This window comes from Lathamus discolor, chromosome 17 (assembly GCF_037157495.1).
Source record: "Lathamus discolor isolate bLatDis1 chromosome 17, bLatDis1.hap1, whole genome shotgun sequence".
Classification (NCBI taxonomy): domain Eukaryota; kingdom Metazoa; phylum Chordata; class Aves; order Psittaciformes; family Psittacidae; genus Lathamus; species Lathamus discolor.
Genome location: NC_088900.1, coordinates 6,356,563 through 6,370,058, shown reverse-complemented (window position 1 = coordinate 6,370,058; position 13,496 = coordinate 6,356,563). Strand labels below are relative to the sequence as shown.

Genomic DNA, 13,496 nt, shown 5'->3' with positions numbered 1-13,496 from the left:
AGGCCCCATTACCTGCACGTGTACAATTTATCCCAGTGCTGTCTTCACTGGAAACACCAGTACACGCGTCAGTGCTGCTGATTTCGACCAGTAACGTACAGCTTTTGCACTGGAGCGACGGTTCCATGACCCCACTGACTAACAGCAAACTGCTTCTGCTGTCCCCCCAAACTCGTGGCTGGGCACCACCAATGAGCCCATGGACCCCAACGATGGGAGCGCCTGGCGCTGCCGTACCTGTGTCCTGAGAGAGGCTGGCGCTGTAGCTGTCGCTCTCGGTGACGGTGATGCCGTGCTGGGAGCCCACTGTCCTCCAGTCCGAGGTGAGGGTCCGTGCTGGCGTGGACGCCTGGCACTTGGTGAGGGTCCACTGGCTGGAGTACCGGTTGCGGGTGCTGTGCGCAGACTTGACGCTCTTCCTTGACACGGGGTCTAAGGCACAGAGGTCCCAGTGTCACAGGGGGGCTGTGGCTCACCCACGGTTGCCTTGTGCCTGTATCCACGCTGCTCCCAGCAGCCCAACCCCAGCCACTTACTGGTGCCGGGGCGGATGTCAGACATGTCGATGAGGGGCCCCGTGTTCTGGATCAGAGCAGGATGATGCAGCGAGACGCCCGTGCAGAAGCTCTGGGGATTCACCGCCTGGCTGAACTCGGTGTCAGTCACTGGGATCGTGGCTTTGTCATCCCCTGGGGGAAGATCCGGAGCTCAGATCCCTTGGATTCCCCAGGACACCCAGGGATGGGGGATTTGCCTTCAGCCGCAAGATGCAGCCAAGGAGACGGCAGCGACGCAAGGGGAGCAGGACCCCCCGGCTGCACCCTGCCTGCCCCAGGGGAGGAAGGGGACAGCCTGGGGCCACCGCAGGCTTCTCAGGGCCATGGGATGGCAGCCGCCATCCCCTCTGCGGGCAGGGGCTCCACGGCACAGCGAACACAGGGCGCTCACCCAGCTGTTTGATGCCCTCCTTGTCCTCGATGAGGAGCTGCACCCGCGGGATGTCGATGTGCAGGCGGGGGCCCTGCGGGGGCCCCTTCACCGGCGTGTCGAAGCTGCGGTTGTTCTTGCTGTGAGTAAGAGGGGACGCACACCCGGCCGTTACTGGGGAGAGCAGGGCTGGGGCTGGCACCAGCAGCCCACCCGGGGCTCCGCTCCGGGCAGCCGGGAGCTGCTGTGCTACCGAGACACCAGCACAACCTGAGCCCAAGGAGGGCTGGAAGTGAGGCAGGGCTGAACCTGGGCTTAAGAGCAGTAAGGACGGCCCCCAGCAGCCAGGCTTCCCCACCCACCTGCAGCTCAGACCTACCTGATCAGCATTTCAGCCAAGCTCTTGGCATCTGTGCGGGAGACACAAACAAGAGGGAAAGGGTTTGGGTTTGGTTGGGTTTTAGGGTGTTTGGGGATTTTTTAAAGGGTTTTTTTAGGCTGTTTTAGGGGGTAATAAGGATGCTTTTAGGGGCGTACAAGGATGCTGGGGAGGGACTCTTCATCAGGGCCTGTAGTGATAGGACAAGGGGTGACGGGTTCAAACTTAAACAAAGAGGGGAAGTTTAGACTGGGTATAAGAAGGAAGTTCTTCACTGTGAGGTTGGTGAGGCACTGGGATGGGTTGCCCAGGGAAGTTGTGAATGCCCCATCCCTGGCAGTGCTCAAGGCCAGGTTGGACACAGGGGCTTGGAGCAAGCTGCTCCAGTGGAAGGGGTCCCTGCCCGTGGCAGGGGTTGGAACTGGATGATCTTAAGGTCCTTTCCAACCCAAACCATTCTATGGTTCTATGCACCAAGCCAGTCCAGGAGAGCGCAGCTCTGCACCCTGGCCCCATGCACCGTATGCGCCCCGTCTCACCTCGAAGCCTCTTCAGCCGCTTCTCCTTCCTCTTCTTGCGGATGATGAAGAGCAGCGCTACCCCCAGCGTGGCCAGGATCACGGGGCAGGCGATGGTGAAGAGCTTCTTCACGTCGTCCCCCTCCCCTTGCGCAGACTTGATGGGCGGGATGGTGCCTGCGGCAGGGCGCGGGTGGGCGCGGGGTCAGTGCCACCGGAGCCCCCTCCTCGCCATGGTGCCCACCCCGTCCCCACTCACTGCCGTCGTAGTCCAGCGTGGCGAACTGCGCGCTCTCGTTGCCGCAGCCGGCGCTGTTGCAGGCCTTCATGCGGAGCTCGTACCACGTAGCCTCGCGCAGCTCCGTCAGGAACACCTCGCTGGAGCTGTTGGTGCGCAGGCTCTGCCAGACCCAGTTGCCCTTGGGCCGGTATTCCAGCACGATGGCGGTGATGGGGCAGCCCCCGCTGCTCCAGCCCTGCAGGTTCAGCCTAGCGTGCGTGGAGTTGATGTGGGTGAAGAGGTGCTGGTCCTTGCTGAAGGAGGGCTCTGCGGGAGAGGAGCCGTCAGGAGGGATGCGTGAGGGAGGGCACCGCAGGGCCCCCGCGGGACAGGCTCACCTCTGCCGTGGGTCTTGGCCTCGATGATCTCGCTGATGCGGCCAGCCCCGACGCTGTTCTTGGCCGCCAGCTTCACCTTGTACCAAGTGCCGCACTTGAGGCTCTCCAGCTTGAAGGAGCGCTCCGAGGAGCTGATGAACACGTCCTTCCACTCCTCGCTGTTGTCCACAGAGTACTGGAGCACGAAGCCTGTGGGAGCAAGGATGGGGTGGTCACCTCCGGGCACACGAGGCTGATTTAATGCTTGGACTGGATGATCTTAAACATCTTTCCCATCCTCGTTGAGTCTATGATTCCAGGCACGGCAAAAGAAGGGGTTACCACAGGGGTACCCTGCACCCACCTTGGGGACATCCCATGGCCAAGTCCAATGCACCCCTGCAGTGCCAGGGTGCCTGTTACACACCAACTGTGTGCACATGAACGGTGATGAAAACACAGCCCTGCACTGCTACACTACTGACGTGGGTTACGGGTAGCCCAAAACCATTAACAGGGTGAGCTGCTGCCCTGCAACACTCTGCCTGCATCCTGAATAGAGGTCAGTTCATCTCCCTGCTCTGCCCACCACACGGGCCGAGGCAGGAGCCGTGACCCAGCACAGCCCCTTTGCTCTGCTACAAACAGGAGTGTGAGACGTGACTGAGCGGTGCGAGGCTATAGAGGGAAAGCAGAATGAACTGGCTCCCTTGGGAAGCCGCTGGGGAGCTGCCTCTGTCACCGCGCGCCGCCTCCTCTCCCGTGATGAAGAGTATCGGGAAGCACGGTGTGTCCCAGGTGAGCAAGCCTGCCACGCTGCTCACAACAAGACGCCTGCAGACGGCACGCAGGGTTTCCCGGGAAGAGGCTCACGCTCCGGGCTTTGGGCAAGGGATACGCACCGGGAACACCGGTGCTGCCCACGGCAGCGCATCTCTGCTGCCCGGCTGCTCTGGCCTCTTTGGCTGCACAAAACCCCTGCCTCTGATGGCGCATTGACAGATTGGGCTATGCTTGCAGGCTATTTCGCCAAACCCCAAACAGAAATAGCAGGGAGGAGCAGGCTTCATCCTCTGTGGTGCATCACAAGCTGCACAGTGCAGAGCCTGCAGGACCGCTCTGTGTGCTAGCACCACCTGGGTACCACTGCGGCAATGCCAAAGGACCCGTGTGAAGGCAGGCGTGTGCCTTTCGCCAGCTCTGCCATCAGCCAGCTCTGGCAGAGTGCTGCTGAGGGAAGTGATGCTCTTCACACCCACCCAGCACCAAGGCTTCCCTGTGGCTGGACCTGCCCAGGGCGGCGCAGGTCTCCCCATCAGCACGCTTTTGCACCCATGTCCAAACCAGCTCTGCCACCCCACACCACCCACAGCGCTGGCACCCGTTATTTATTTACCTTGGACATGCAGCGTGGTTTTAATGTTTCTAATCCAATTATAACCAAATTTATCAACAGAGTCCGCTGGAGTGAAAGGCTGCTGGCTGGGGAGATTTGCTTGTAATTACTTTCATGCTTTTAATTAATTGTAAGCGAGGTCTCCTTCCTCGCTCCCTGCTCCCCCCTCCGCGTGCAGCTGCTTCAACGTATAATTCATGAGATGAATCAGAGCAGAAAGGAGGCTCTGGAAAGCAGGGATGCTCCTGGAGCCCCCCCAGCCTGACAGGGACTGCGTGGGGGGCAAATCCTGCCCTGATGGGATCAGACCTGCACAGTGATGGGGACACAAAGCAGCCACTGGGGCTGGTGCTGGCCACCAGCACCTGAGCAATTAATGACACACTCTCTGTTACAATCCCTTGCCCTAAAGACCCTGCAGCCCCCTACAAGCTAAGAAGCATCAGCCTTACTCTGGAGTGTTTCCAAGAGGGGGATACTGAGGCACAGACACACAAGTGCACCATGAGCCTTGTCCCCCAGTGCCAGGCCCAGAGGCACCCTCTGCTCTGGGATGGGTGCTGTGGTGCTGGTGCCAGCCCCGTCGCTCACAGCAGCCGTACCTCGGATGGAGCTGCCCCCGTTGTCCCCAGGAATCCAGGCCAGTGTGATGGATGATGCTGAGGTCTTGGACACGGTCAGGCGGGGCTGGTCCGGAGGCACTAGGGAGGAGGGAAAAGCCCATGAGCATCATGCATGCTGAAAGCGCCCTGTATTGTGCCCCCTAAAAGAGGAAACACCAACAGGACCTGCTCAGCCTGGGACCGCAGGAGCCAACCCTGCAGTGCTTTACCCCACCAAGAGCAGTGGATGAGCCAGAGCACAGGCTCGCTGCATGGTCTGGGAGATGGAGCACGTCCCCTTGCCCCCAGACGCACCCACGGGGCCACAGGCTCCCCCTTGCCCAGCGCCCCTCACCTTGGACCAGCAGGTTGATGATGATGGTGTCGAAGCCCCACGTGTTGGTGGCGGTGCAGGTGTAGTACCCCGAGTCCTCCGCCTTCACTGAGCGCAGCACCAGCGTGCCGTTGGTCTGGATGAGGCGATGGCCATCCACCGTCACCGGGATGGCAGAGTCCTCGCTGCCGGCAGAGGGGAGGGCACATCAGCCACGCACAGCACAGCAAGGCTGACAGCCCCTGGGCTGTGACAGCACCCTCGGTACCTGTCCTTGGTCCACTTGATGGCAGGGACCGGCTCCCCGACAGAGTTGCACGGCAGCCTCACATCCTTCATCCATGGGGTGGTGACGGTGCCTCCGAAGGAGATGATCTTGGCAGGGGCTTGGGGGCAAGGAGGAGGTCAGCATGGGGGGCAGGCCCCACGCATGGACCCCCCCAGCGTTAACCAGAACTGAGACTGCCCAGGCACGAGTCATCCCAAGTTGTCCCCTGCTGCAGCCAAAGCAACCCTATGGACATGGCCCAGCGGAGCCAGGGTGCGTGTCCCCCCATGGGCCGGTGCCCCCCAGGTACCTTTCCCAGCAGGCTCGATGGTGACCTTCTCGCTGATGTTGCCGCGGCCGGCGGAGGTGACGGCAGCCACCCAGAGCATGTACTGCTGCCCGCGGTTCAGGTGCGCAATGCGGTAGAAGAGCTGGTCAGGGCTGGTCTCGTACTCACTGGGGGCCTGTGGAGAGGGATACAGGAGAAGGTACAGCCTCTGTGGGACCCTCACCCCATCACCCTCAGCTCGGGCACCCCAGGAGCATCATCAGGAGTCAACGCAGGCCAGTGCAGTGCTTGAGGTATCAGCAAGGAAAAGCTGCCTGGGGGCCAGCTGCCTGCACCGGGGCAGCCCCAGGGTCCCCAAGCAGGGCATCCCTCCCGTCCCACCACGGTGCTGTGGGTTTGCTCCCAGGCAGCAGCCCTGCTCTGCCTGGTGCTCCTCAGTGTGAACCGGACGGTGTCGAGGTGTCTCCAGGGAGCCCGAGCATCGGATGGCTTGGTTTGGCTGGCACAGCTTGGTCCTGGGTAAGGACGCACCCCTGGCTACCCACCGAGCTGCAGCGGGAGCCGGGCACTGGGGCAAACCCTGGCCAGGCTGCCCAAACCCCTCTGTGGTCACAGTGAGCAGCCAAAGCCCTGCACGGGCTCACCCTCACCGCCTGCATGGCCCTCAGTGCCTGTCCCCAGCCCCATGGTGGCACAACACGGGTACAGAGGCTGCGCGCAAGCACCATGACCAATCTCCATCCCATCAGGGTCAAAACCACTCTGCCCCAAGGCCAGCCCTGCTCCACCACGCTGGCACCATGCAGGGGCCGGGTTGCTCCCGTTTGCACGGGATGGATGCGCACACGGGTATTTGTGCATTCACCATCCTCAAACGCGTGCCCTTGCGGGGCCCACAGATGTAAAAGCACCCCACAAGCAGACACCCATGTGAATACTGGATATGATACATCAGGTTTTTTACCCAAATGACAGTTTTGACAAGATGCCAAGAAAACAATATCGGATCCCAGCGGTTTTACCAGTTGCTTTGATGAAAAGATTATGTTGCCCTGGAAACCAGGGGCTCACATAGTGAAATGAGTTTGAGAAAGAGCTTTTGATAAGCACTAGTCTGCAGACCTCCCATCAACCTCTCTCTCTCGATGGAGTGATGGAGCCAGGCTCCACTTCTATTTCATTTCTGGTCAGCTGCTGCCACATTTCCCTTTCTGAGGAGGGTAGATGTCAGAGAAAGGGAACAGACAATGGGACCATGCCCTCATGCAGTGTCCACTGGGGCAGCTCTGCACTGCACGGGCCCAAGGGACCTTTGCTGCTGCTGCTGCCTGGCATCAGCCCTCCCTCGCATTCCTGCTTGGCCAGCTCTGGCACACCCAGGTGATTCCCCATCCCCATCCCCATCCCCATCCCGTACCGGCTGCCCGGAGCCGGGGCTGGAGCAGAAGATGGTGTACTTCCGAATGATGCCGTTGGGCTTGGCTGGTGGCAGCCAGGACACCACCACGCTGCTGGCAGAGGACGGGACAGCCTTGATGCCGGCTGGGGGACCTGGAACTGGAGAAGGGAGGAATGAGGCAGAGCCGGTGCTGGGAGGTCTCTGAGGTCTCTGCAGCCCAGCTCTGGTTTATAAACCATGATTGGCTTTTAATGGCATCTCCTTAATCTGCCCGAGTGGCTCAGCCCTGCCCTGCTCGCTGCGCTCCCGCAGCGTCTGGCTCTTTCCAGGACACCACAGCAGCCCATGGGCCCGGGAAATGCTCTGCTACCGAGCTAATGGCATTAAAGTAGGGCAGGCAGGGGTGTAAATATTTAACTACCCGCACTTAGGGGAAAGGAAACGAAAGGGAAAGGGAAATGCCCTGCCCATGGCTGTGCACAGGGGTTTCCTCTGGGTCCCTCAGCATCCCAGCCCTTCCTCTGTGGGTATAGCGCTGCGGCACGAGCAAGCGCTCCCATCCGCTGGCATCGGCACGCTGCAGCCCCAGGTGATGGCAGCAGGAGCCAAGCGGGCTGGGGGCAGCACCACTTACTGTCCTCCTTGGTCTGGATGTAGAGCACGCTGCTGCGGACGCCGTCGCCAGCCTGGGTGTACGCCAGCACCTGCACGCTGTAGTTGGTGAACTTCTCCATGCCCCGCAGCTCCACGCGCTCCCGCGTGGTCGTGATGTTCTGCATCTCACCCCACTCTGCGGGGACACAGGTCCCGTCAGCCCCATGCCACCACCCGCCCGGGTCCCCCGCACCGCCCAGCGCTCACCTCCATCCATGTAGAGGGACCAGAAGATGACTCGGTATCCCTTGAGCACCCCATTGAGGGTGCTGCGAGGGGGCTCCGACCAGGAGATGACGGCCACATCCGATGTGATGGAGATGGCCCGCACGTTCTCAGGGGGCTGGCTGGGAACTGAGGAGGGGATGAACGGGGAGGACATGGTCTAATGTAAAGCATCCTTGCCCATGGCAAGGGGGTTGGAACTGGATGATCTTAAGGTCCTTTCCAACCCAAACCATCCTATGATTCTATGACAATGAGCAGGAGGATGCAAAGGAGGCATGTTCCTGGCAGATGCTGTGCTGAAGGAGCAGTGTCCCATGGGTCAGCCATCCCAACTGCACCCCATCGTGCTGCTGCTCCCCGCCTTCCCCAGCGGCTCGAGCCCCTGCCCAGTACACTCTACACTATGTGTCGGTTTGCCCCTAATGCACAGTTTCACTCCTCCTGGACCACAGAGGTGGGCGCAAGCCCTGTGCTCATAGGGACGGGGAAGCTGCCGGGACACACTGTGCTTCCCAGCGAGGAGAGAGTGGGATTGCTGGCTGGATGCGAGGTAATTAGATCCCATTGCCCCCTAAGAGGTAACTCTAATTTTTATGAGCATTTAAATGATAATACATCACCGTAACGATCCGCTTTGAAAATGGTTATTGTTTCATATTACTTAGGTGCAAAAATATAAGCACCATGTAATTAGGGACAGAGTATAATAAACTGATACAGAGAGTCCTTTTGAACAAAATGAAGGTAATATAATTACGGAAAAGACACTATTGCTAAAACAGGGGCCCTTGAATACCCCAGGAGGAGTGCTAATGCAGCCAGGAAATGATCATGGTTTGACAGGCTAACGAGAGCCTTAATTAAGTATGAAAAACTGCGGAGCAAATGCACCACAAAACTTTTTCCTCCTTGTTCTTGAAAGGGCTGGGGCCGCCGGCCATCGCCCCTCGACAGAAACCTCCCTGGCGCTGTGGCAGCGCCCAAATCCACCTTGAAACCCTCCTGATGGCACCAGAAACCCGGTGCTGAGGGTGTCCCGGCACCCCCGGGGAGCAGGCACACACACGCAGTCAGCCCAGAGCTGAGCGCTGCCGGTGGGCAACAACCTGCTTGGGACAGGGCAAGGGGGCCCCAAGGTGGGATTTGGTCCCGGGAGCAGGGAAGCCGCGTGGAGCAGGGATGGATGGCGCCTTACCGTCCTCCAGCGTGGTGGCATTGATCTCGCTGGACGACGGCCCCGTCCCCGCGCGGTTGAACGCCTGCACCACCACCCCGTACTGCGCGAACTTCTTCAGGTTGTCCAGCGTGTAGACCTCGCTGTCGCCCGTGGCCTTCATCTCCACGATGCTGTACTGCCCGTTGCTGCCCGGGCTGTTCTCCCGGTAGCCGATCTGGTAGCCACGGATCACCCCGTTCTGCAGCTCCTTCTTCGGCGCCTAAAGGGTGCGAGGGGCAGCGGTGTGACACAGGGCTCCCCTGGCCCCGCCACCTCTCCCCAGCAGCTTTACCCAATGCTGCCAGGTTTCCTCTCCCCAGCCAGCTCCTGGCCGCAGGTGCTGAGCGGCAGAGCAGTGATAACAAAGGTCCAGCTTCCCTGGAAGAGAGGAAAGTGACGTGCGCCTCCAGCACCATTCCCTGACTGCAGCAGCTCAGTAGGAAGAGGAAAAACCCTCCCGTCTAACAGCCTTAAGAACGCGCAAGGCCAGGCTGAGATCGATCTTAACAATATTTCTCCGAAGCATTAAGGAATCAATAGGGTTGATTGCAAATTGATGTCACAAAGCCAGGGAGATCCATCTTGCTGAAATACTCTTCTACCGAAGTGACTTATCTTTCAAGTGAACTTTATCTTTCCATTAATCTGTTTCTCAGTGCTTCAGGGGAGGGGGGAGAAGCTGGAACCCCAAATTGATTGACTTCCCAGGTCGTTACGAAGTCCTAACTTTGTAATCGATTTTATTTTACATTAGGCAGCTTTGGAAAAATAAATCCAATTCTGAGTTTTATTGATCTCTGCTCCAACACTTCTCAGCCCAATGTCTGGCCTTTTACGTATTTACCCTCGCTCCCCCATGGACATCCTATGAGATAACGAGCTTGTTATATATTGTGATGAATAAAGGCCCCGTGCAAGGAGCCGAGCTCACACCCAGCCTCCGGGTTTTCATCTCATTGTACCACTGACACAAAGCCAGGACCCAGCACAAGCCACCGCTGCAGAGGCTCAGGATGGCATCTGCTGCTGCCCAAGTGCCCATGCCCAGGGACACCCCGTGCACCACCGCAGCCCTACTCACCTTCCAGGTGACTTGGATGCTCTGGGATGTCATCGGCTGCAAGGTGACATCCATTGGAGGCCCATCAGGAGCTGTGGAGAGACAGAGCCAAGCGAGCACGTTGAGCAGCATCAGTGAAAGGACCTTCTCATCAGGAAATACCGGCTTCAGGAGAGCTGTGCCACAGCCAGATTCACCCATACAACCCCTGCCCGCCAGCCCCTGTGCCCACGCTGGGAGCGGTACCTGCTTCCTCCGTGCTGATGGTGAGCTCCTTGCTCGGCTCGCTGCGCCCGATCTTGTTGAAGGAGTACATGCGGATGCTGTACACGGAGGCCGGGTGCAGGTCCACGATGTTCGCCTGGTTGATGGTCGGGGAGATGTTGCGCGTAGACTGCTTGAAATCCCAGGAATCTGGCAAAGCGAGGTGGGAGGATCAGCACCTGCGTCCTATCCTGGGGTCCGCAGCACCGAGAGAGCCATGCTCAGGTAGGTGAAGTCCCCAAGCCCCTCCAGCTTTCATCTCCAGCCTCCACGGAGAGGTGCTGCTTCCCCCTCCTCGCTGTTGTGCAGGCTGGGGCTGGCTTTTGCAAATATTGTCTCTTTTAATATTCCCTTTCAAATGCTCCCATCCAACAGAAATTAACATATTTCGTTAATGCCGCTCTCTCCTTTCTTCATCAAAGGCACCGGGATGCAGACTGTTCCCCCGGAGGTGCCAGGACACAGCGGCCGCAGCGCAGCCTCACGGGGAGGGGAGGAAAGGGGAGGGTGGCCGTCACCTACCCGACTTGTTCTTGTACTCGATGTCGAAGCCGGTGATGATGCTGTTGCCATCAAACCGCTGTGTCCATCGCAGGTTCATACTGCGGGCCTTCACCTCGCGGATCTCCAGCTCTGGTGGGTCAGGGGGCTCTTGGGGACACAGGGGCAGGTGAGGGGTGACAGGGGGAAAAGCCTCCAGGATCAGGGGATGCCCGCAGCGAGGCTTTGCACCCAGGGGCTCGCACACAGAGGAATGAGTACCTTGGACGGTGAGCTGGATCAAGCCTCTGTCCTCGCCGTAGGAGTTGATGGCATGACAGGAGAAGAAGACCGAGTCCCCACGGTCAGCTGGTTTCAGCTGTGAAGGTTTCAGGGAGAGAAGAGGAGCCAGGTCAGGCTGAGCTGCCCTGAACACCGTGCCCCTGCCTTCCCCCAGCGCCGCAGCCTGCTCCCAGCCCCGCAGGACGTGTGCCCCTGGGAGCAGGTCGGCCTCCAAACCTCCCATCCCCTGGCTCAGACCCATGCAAGGCACCAGGCAGCCCAGGCGGGTGCAAGACCCAAGCCCTCACCTTGAGGGTGGAGATGACCTCGTCGCCGTTGTCCTTGGTGGTGATGGCGTAGCGCATGTTGCGGTCGGGGTCGATGACGGTGTCGCCCTTCTCCCAGCGGATGATGATGGGCCGCTCGCCCCGCGCCGTGCAGTTGAGCTCCTTGGTCTGCCCCTTGATGGCGATGGTGGTGTTGGGGTGGGAGGTGATCATGGCCGGGACTGCGGGGAGGCAGGGGGTCACCCGGGGGACACTGTGGTTGCCCAGTCCCAGCACAGAGCCCAGTGGGGTGGATGCGGGTCTCAGCAGGAGGCCACGCAGCCCGGAGCGGAACCGTCTCGCTGCATTATACAGCTCAGCATCATAAAATAATGAAGCAGATAAATTTTATAATGCATAGCATTACACCGGGGTAGACAATAAAACGTGAAAGACAAATAACCAAGCGCACACTATAATGAAGAGAAAGCCTCCAGTCTGAGACGTGCGGGTATGAATTATTGACTAAGGTTTTACACTCCCGAGGATGAGAGGAAGAATGTTTTCCATCACGGATTTGCATAATTCACTCATATAAACCTGGGCAGAATATAGAGTGCCATTTCACATCAGCAAGGCTGCCTTTGCATCGCGGATACCACTGATATTTTCTTACCCCTAATACACAAACGAGGGTGATGGGGACCCCCACACCATGCTCACCACCCGAGGGGCTGCAGCACCCAGCGTGGGTGCATCCCAGGGCTGCCCAAGCAGCATGGTCAGGAATGGCCCTTGGTGCTGCCAAGCACCCACAGCCCTGGCATGAAGCTGCCTGCTCCCGGCCCCGTGTGCCGCAGCAGCACCTCTTGCTGTGAGGGGTGGCTGTAACTTCCCCACAGGCTCAGAGCTCCAAAGCCAAGCCCTGGCGCTGCCCCTGTGCCATGCAGTGGGACACCCATGGTGTGCACCATGCACCCTGGGGGGCCGGGGCAGCCTGGGTAAGCAGGGAAAAATGTAATGCATAAACAAACAGCGCTGCTGAGTCCCGCAGTAATATATGGTAATGACGATCCGCAGAGGCAACACACACTGTTATAATGGGACACAAGAGGCTCTAATGAGCTACGACTTCTCGGCTTTCTGTGGCAATGTAATTCAATTAACAGCTAAGGAAACCTTTCCTCCCCAGCTGCTGGTGTTTGAGGGGTGCAGGGCAGGCACCCACACGGCTGGGACAGAGTGATGCCCAGTGTGGTGCCCTTGGCAGTGCCCCATAGCAACCCTGCCCCAAGGGCCTGCGAGCAAAGAGCAGGGATGCTGGGGCAGTGCTCGGACACACAGCGCAGGGCACGGCAAACCTAGGGCTACAAGGAACAGAGCAAGGCTTCTCCTGGCTCTGCCCCGTCCTGTCCTAAGCTGCACACCCTCTTCCCTCTGCCCCAGTGGCTCTGCCTGCCTGCAGCCCGATGCCAGGGAGAGGGCCACTGCTCCCCTGCATGCAGCCTTCCTGCAGCCCAGGCTGAGGTCAGTGTGGTGCAGAGGGTGTGCACGGCCGCAGGGGCCAAAGGGGCAGGACGGGGCTGCAGCAGCCGTGGAGGCACCAGCCCCTTCCCGGTGAGCAGCAGCCCCAGGAGAGGAGCTCTCTTTCAGGCTGTGCTTCGCTGAAATGCATTTATTGATGTTTGATTAAAAGCGGCTCCTTGGATGCAAACATATCAACCTCCCTCGATTGCCGGGGTCCCAGGAGAGCGGCACGCAGTCCAGAGCCGGGGAAGCAGCAGAACAAGCCGTTAGAAAACCCCAACCAGCCATGCAGACAGCACAGAGCAGGGTGCAGAGGCAGCCCCTCTTGCACTCTGGTACTGGACACATGAACTGGAGCAGCTCTGCTGCTCACAGGGCGACGGCATCACTTGGGACTGACCACAGGACCCTCTGAGGGCTGCACCTCTGCGTGCAGCGACATCAGTAACACTGGTTCCTGGCTGCCAGAGCCAGGTCAGTGCTGCCGTGCAGACAGGCTTCCCTCGAGCAGAGCCTCCGATGCTTTCTGTCCTCCCCATGCCCAGCCCTTTCCACTGCCCTGCCGAGCATCACTGCCTTGTTAACAAGGCCCCGACAAGAGGCTGGTCCTGCTTGCTGGGCAGAGATAAGCCTGGCTACAAAGAGAGTCACCAGCTCGCTTTGACATCCCGCACGGTGCTGGGGCTGCTCTGCAGCCCTGTGGTGACAACTGAATGAGAACGGTGACAAGGGTGACAAGGGCTGTGCCTCCCTCGCCCCCCTCTCTCTTGTTTGGAGCCGGCTCTGTGATGTTAATTTGATTGCTCCCAT

At 59.4% G+C, this 13,496-nt stretch overlaps 1 protein-coding gene across 2 annotated transcripts in view; it reads right to left on the bottom strand.

Moving 5' to 3' along the window:
• Positions 1 to 13,496, bottom strand: part of DSCAML1 (DS cell adhesion molecule like 1) — a 93,755-nt gene that overhangs the window by 4,212 nt on the left and 76,047 nt on the right. For both annotated transcript variants that reach the window (XM_065697232.1, XM_065697233.1), the window contains 20 exons: positions 11,202 to 11,401; positions 10,894 to 10,990; positions 10,654 to 10,782; positions 10,114 to 10,281; positions 9,889 to 9,959; positions 8,787 to 9,027; positions 7,571 to 7,717; positions 7,344 to 7,499; positions 6,728 to 6,867; positions 5,332 to 5,485; positions 5,022 to 5,139; positions 4,775 to 4,938; positions 4,420 to 4,518; positions 2,443 to 2,631; positions 2,084 to 2,371; positions 1,846 to 2,001; positions 1,307 to 1,337; positions 949 to 1,067; positions 537 to 689; positions 238 to 432 (listed from right to left, as the gene is read on the bottom strand). In XM_065697232.1, the coding sequence (XP_065553304.1) occupies positions 238 to 432; positions 537 to 689; positions 949 to 1,067; positions 1,307 to 1,337; positions 1,846 to 2,001; positions 2,084 to 2,371; positions 2,443 to 2,631; positions 4,420 to 4,518; positions 4,775 to 4,938; positions 5,022 to 5,139; positions 5,332 to 5,485; positions 6,728 to 6,867; positions 7,344 to 7,499; positions 7,571 to 7,717; positions 8,787 to 9,027; positions 9,889 to 9,959; positions 10,114 to 10,281; positions 10,654 to 10,782; positions 10,894 to 10,990; positions 11,202 to 11,401 (3,015 nt within the window). The remainder of the gene's footprint in view (positions 1 to 237; positions 433 to 536; positions 690 to 948; positions 1,068 to 1,306; positions 1,338 to 1,845; positions 2,002 to 2,083; positions 2,372 to 2,442; positions 2,632 to 4,419; positions 4,519 to 4,774; positions 4,939 to 5,021; positions 5,140 to 5,331; positions 5,486 to 6,727; positions 6,868 to 7,343; positions 7,500 to 7,570; positions 7,718 to 8,786; positions 9,028 to 9,888; positions 9,960 to 10,113; positions 10,282 to 10,653; positions 10,783 to 10,893; positions 10,991 to 11,201; positions 11,402 to 13,496) is intronic.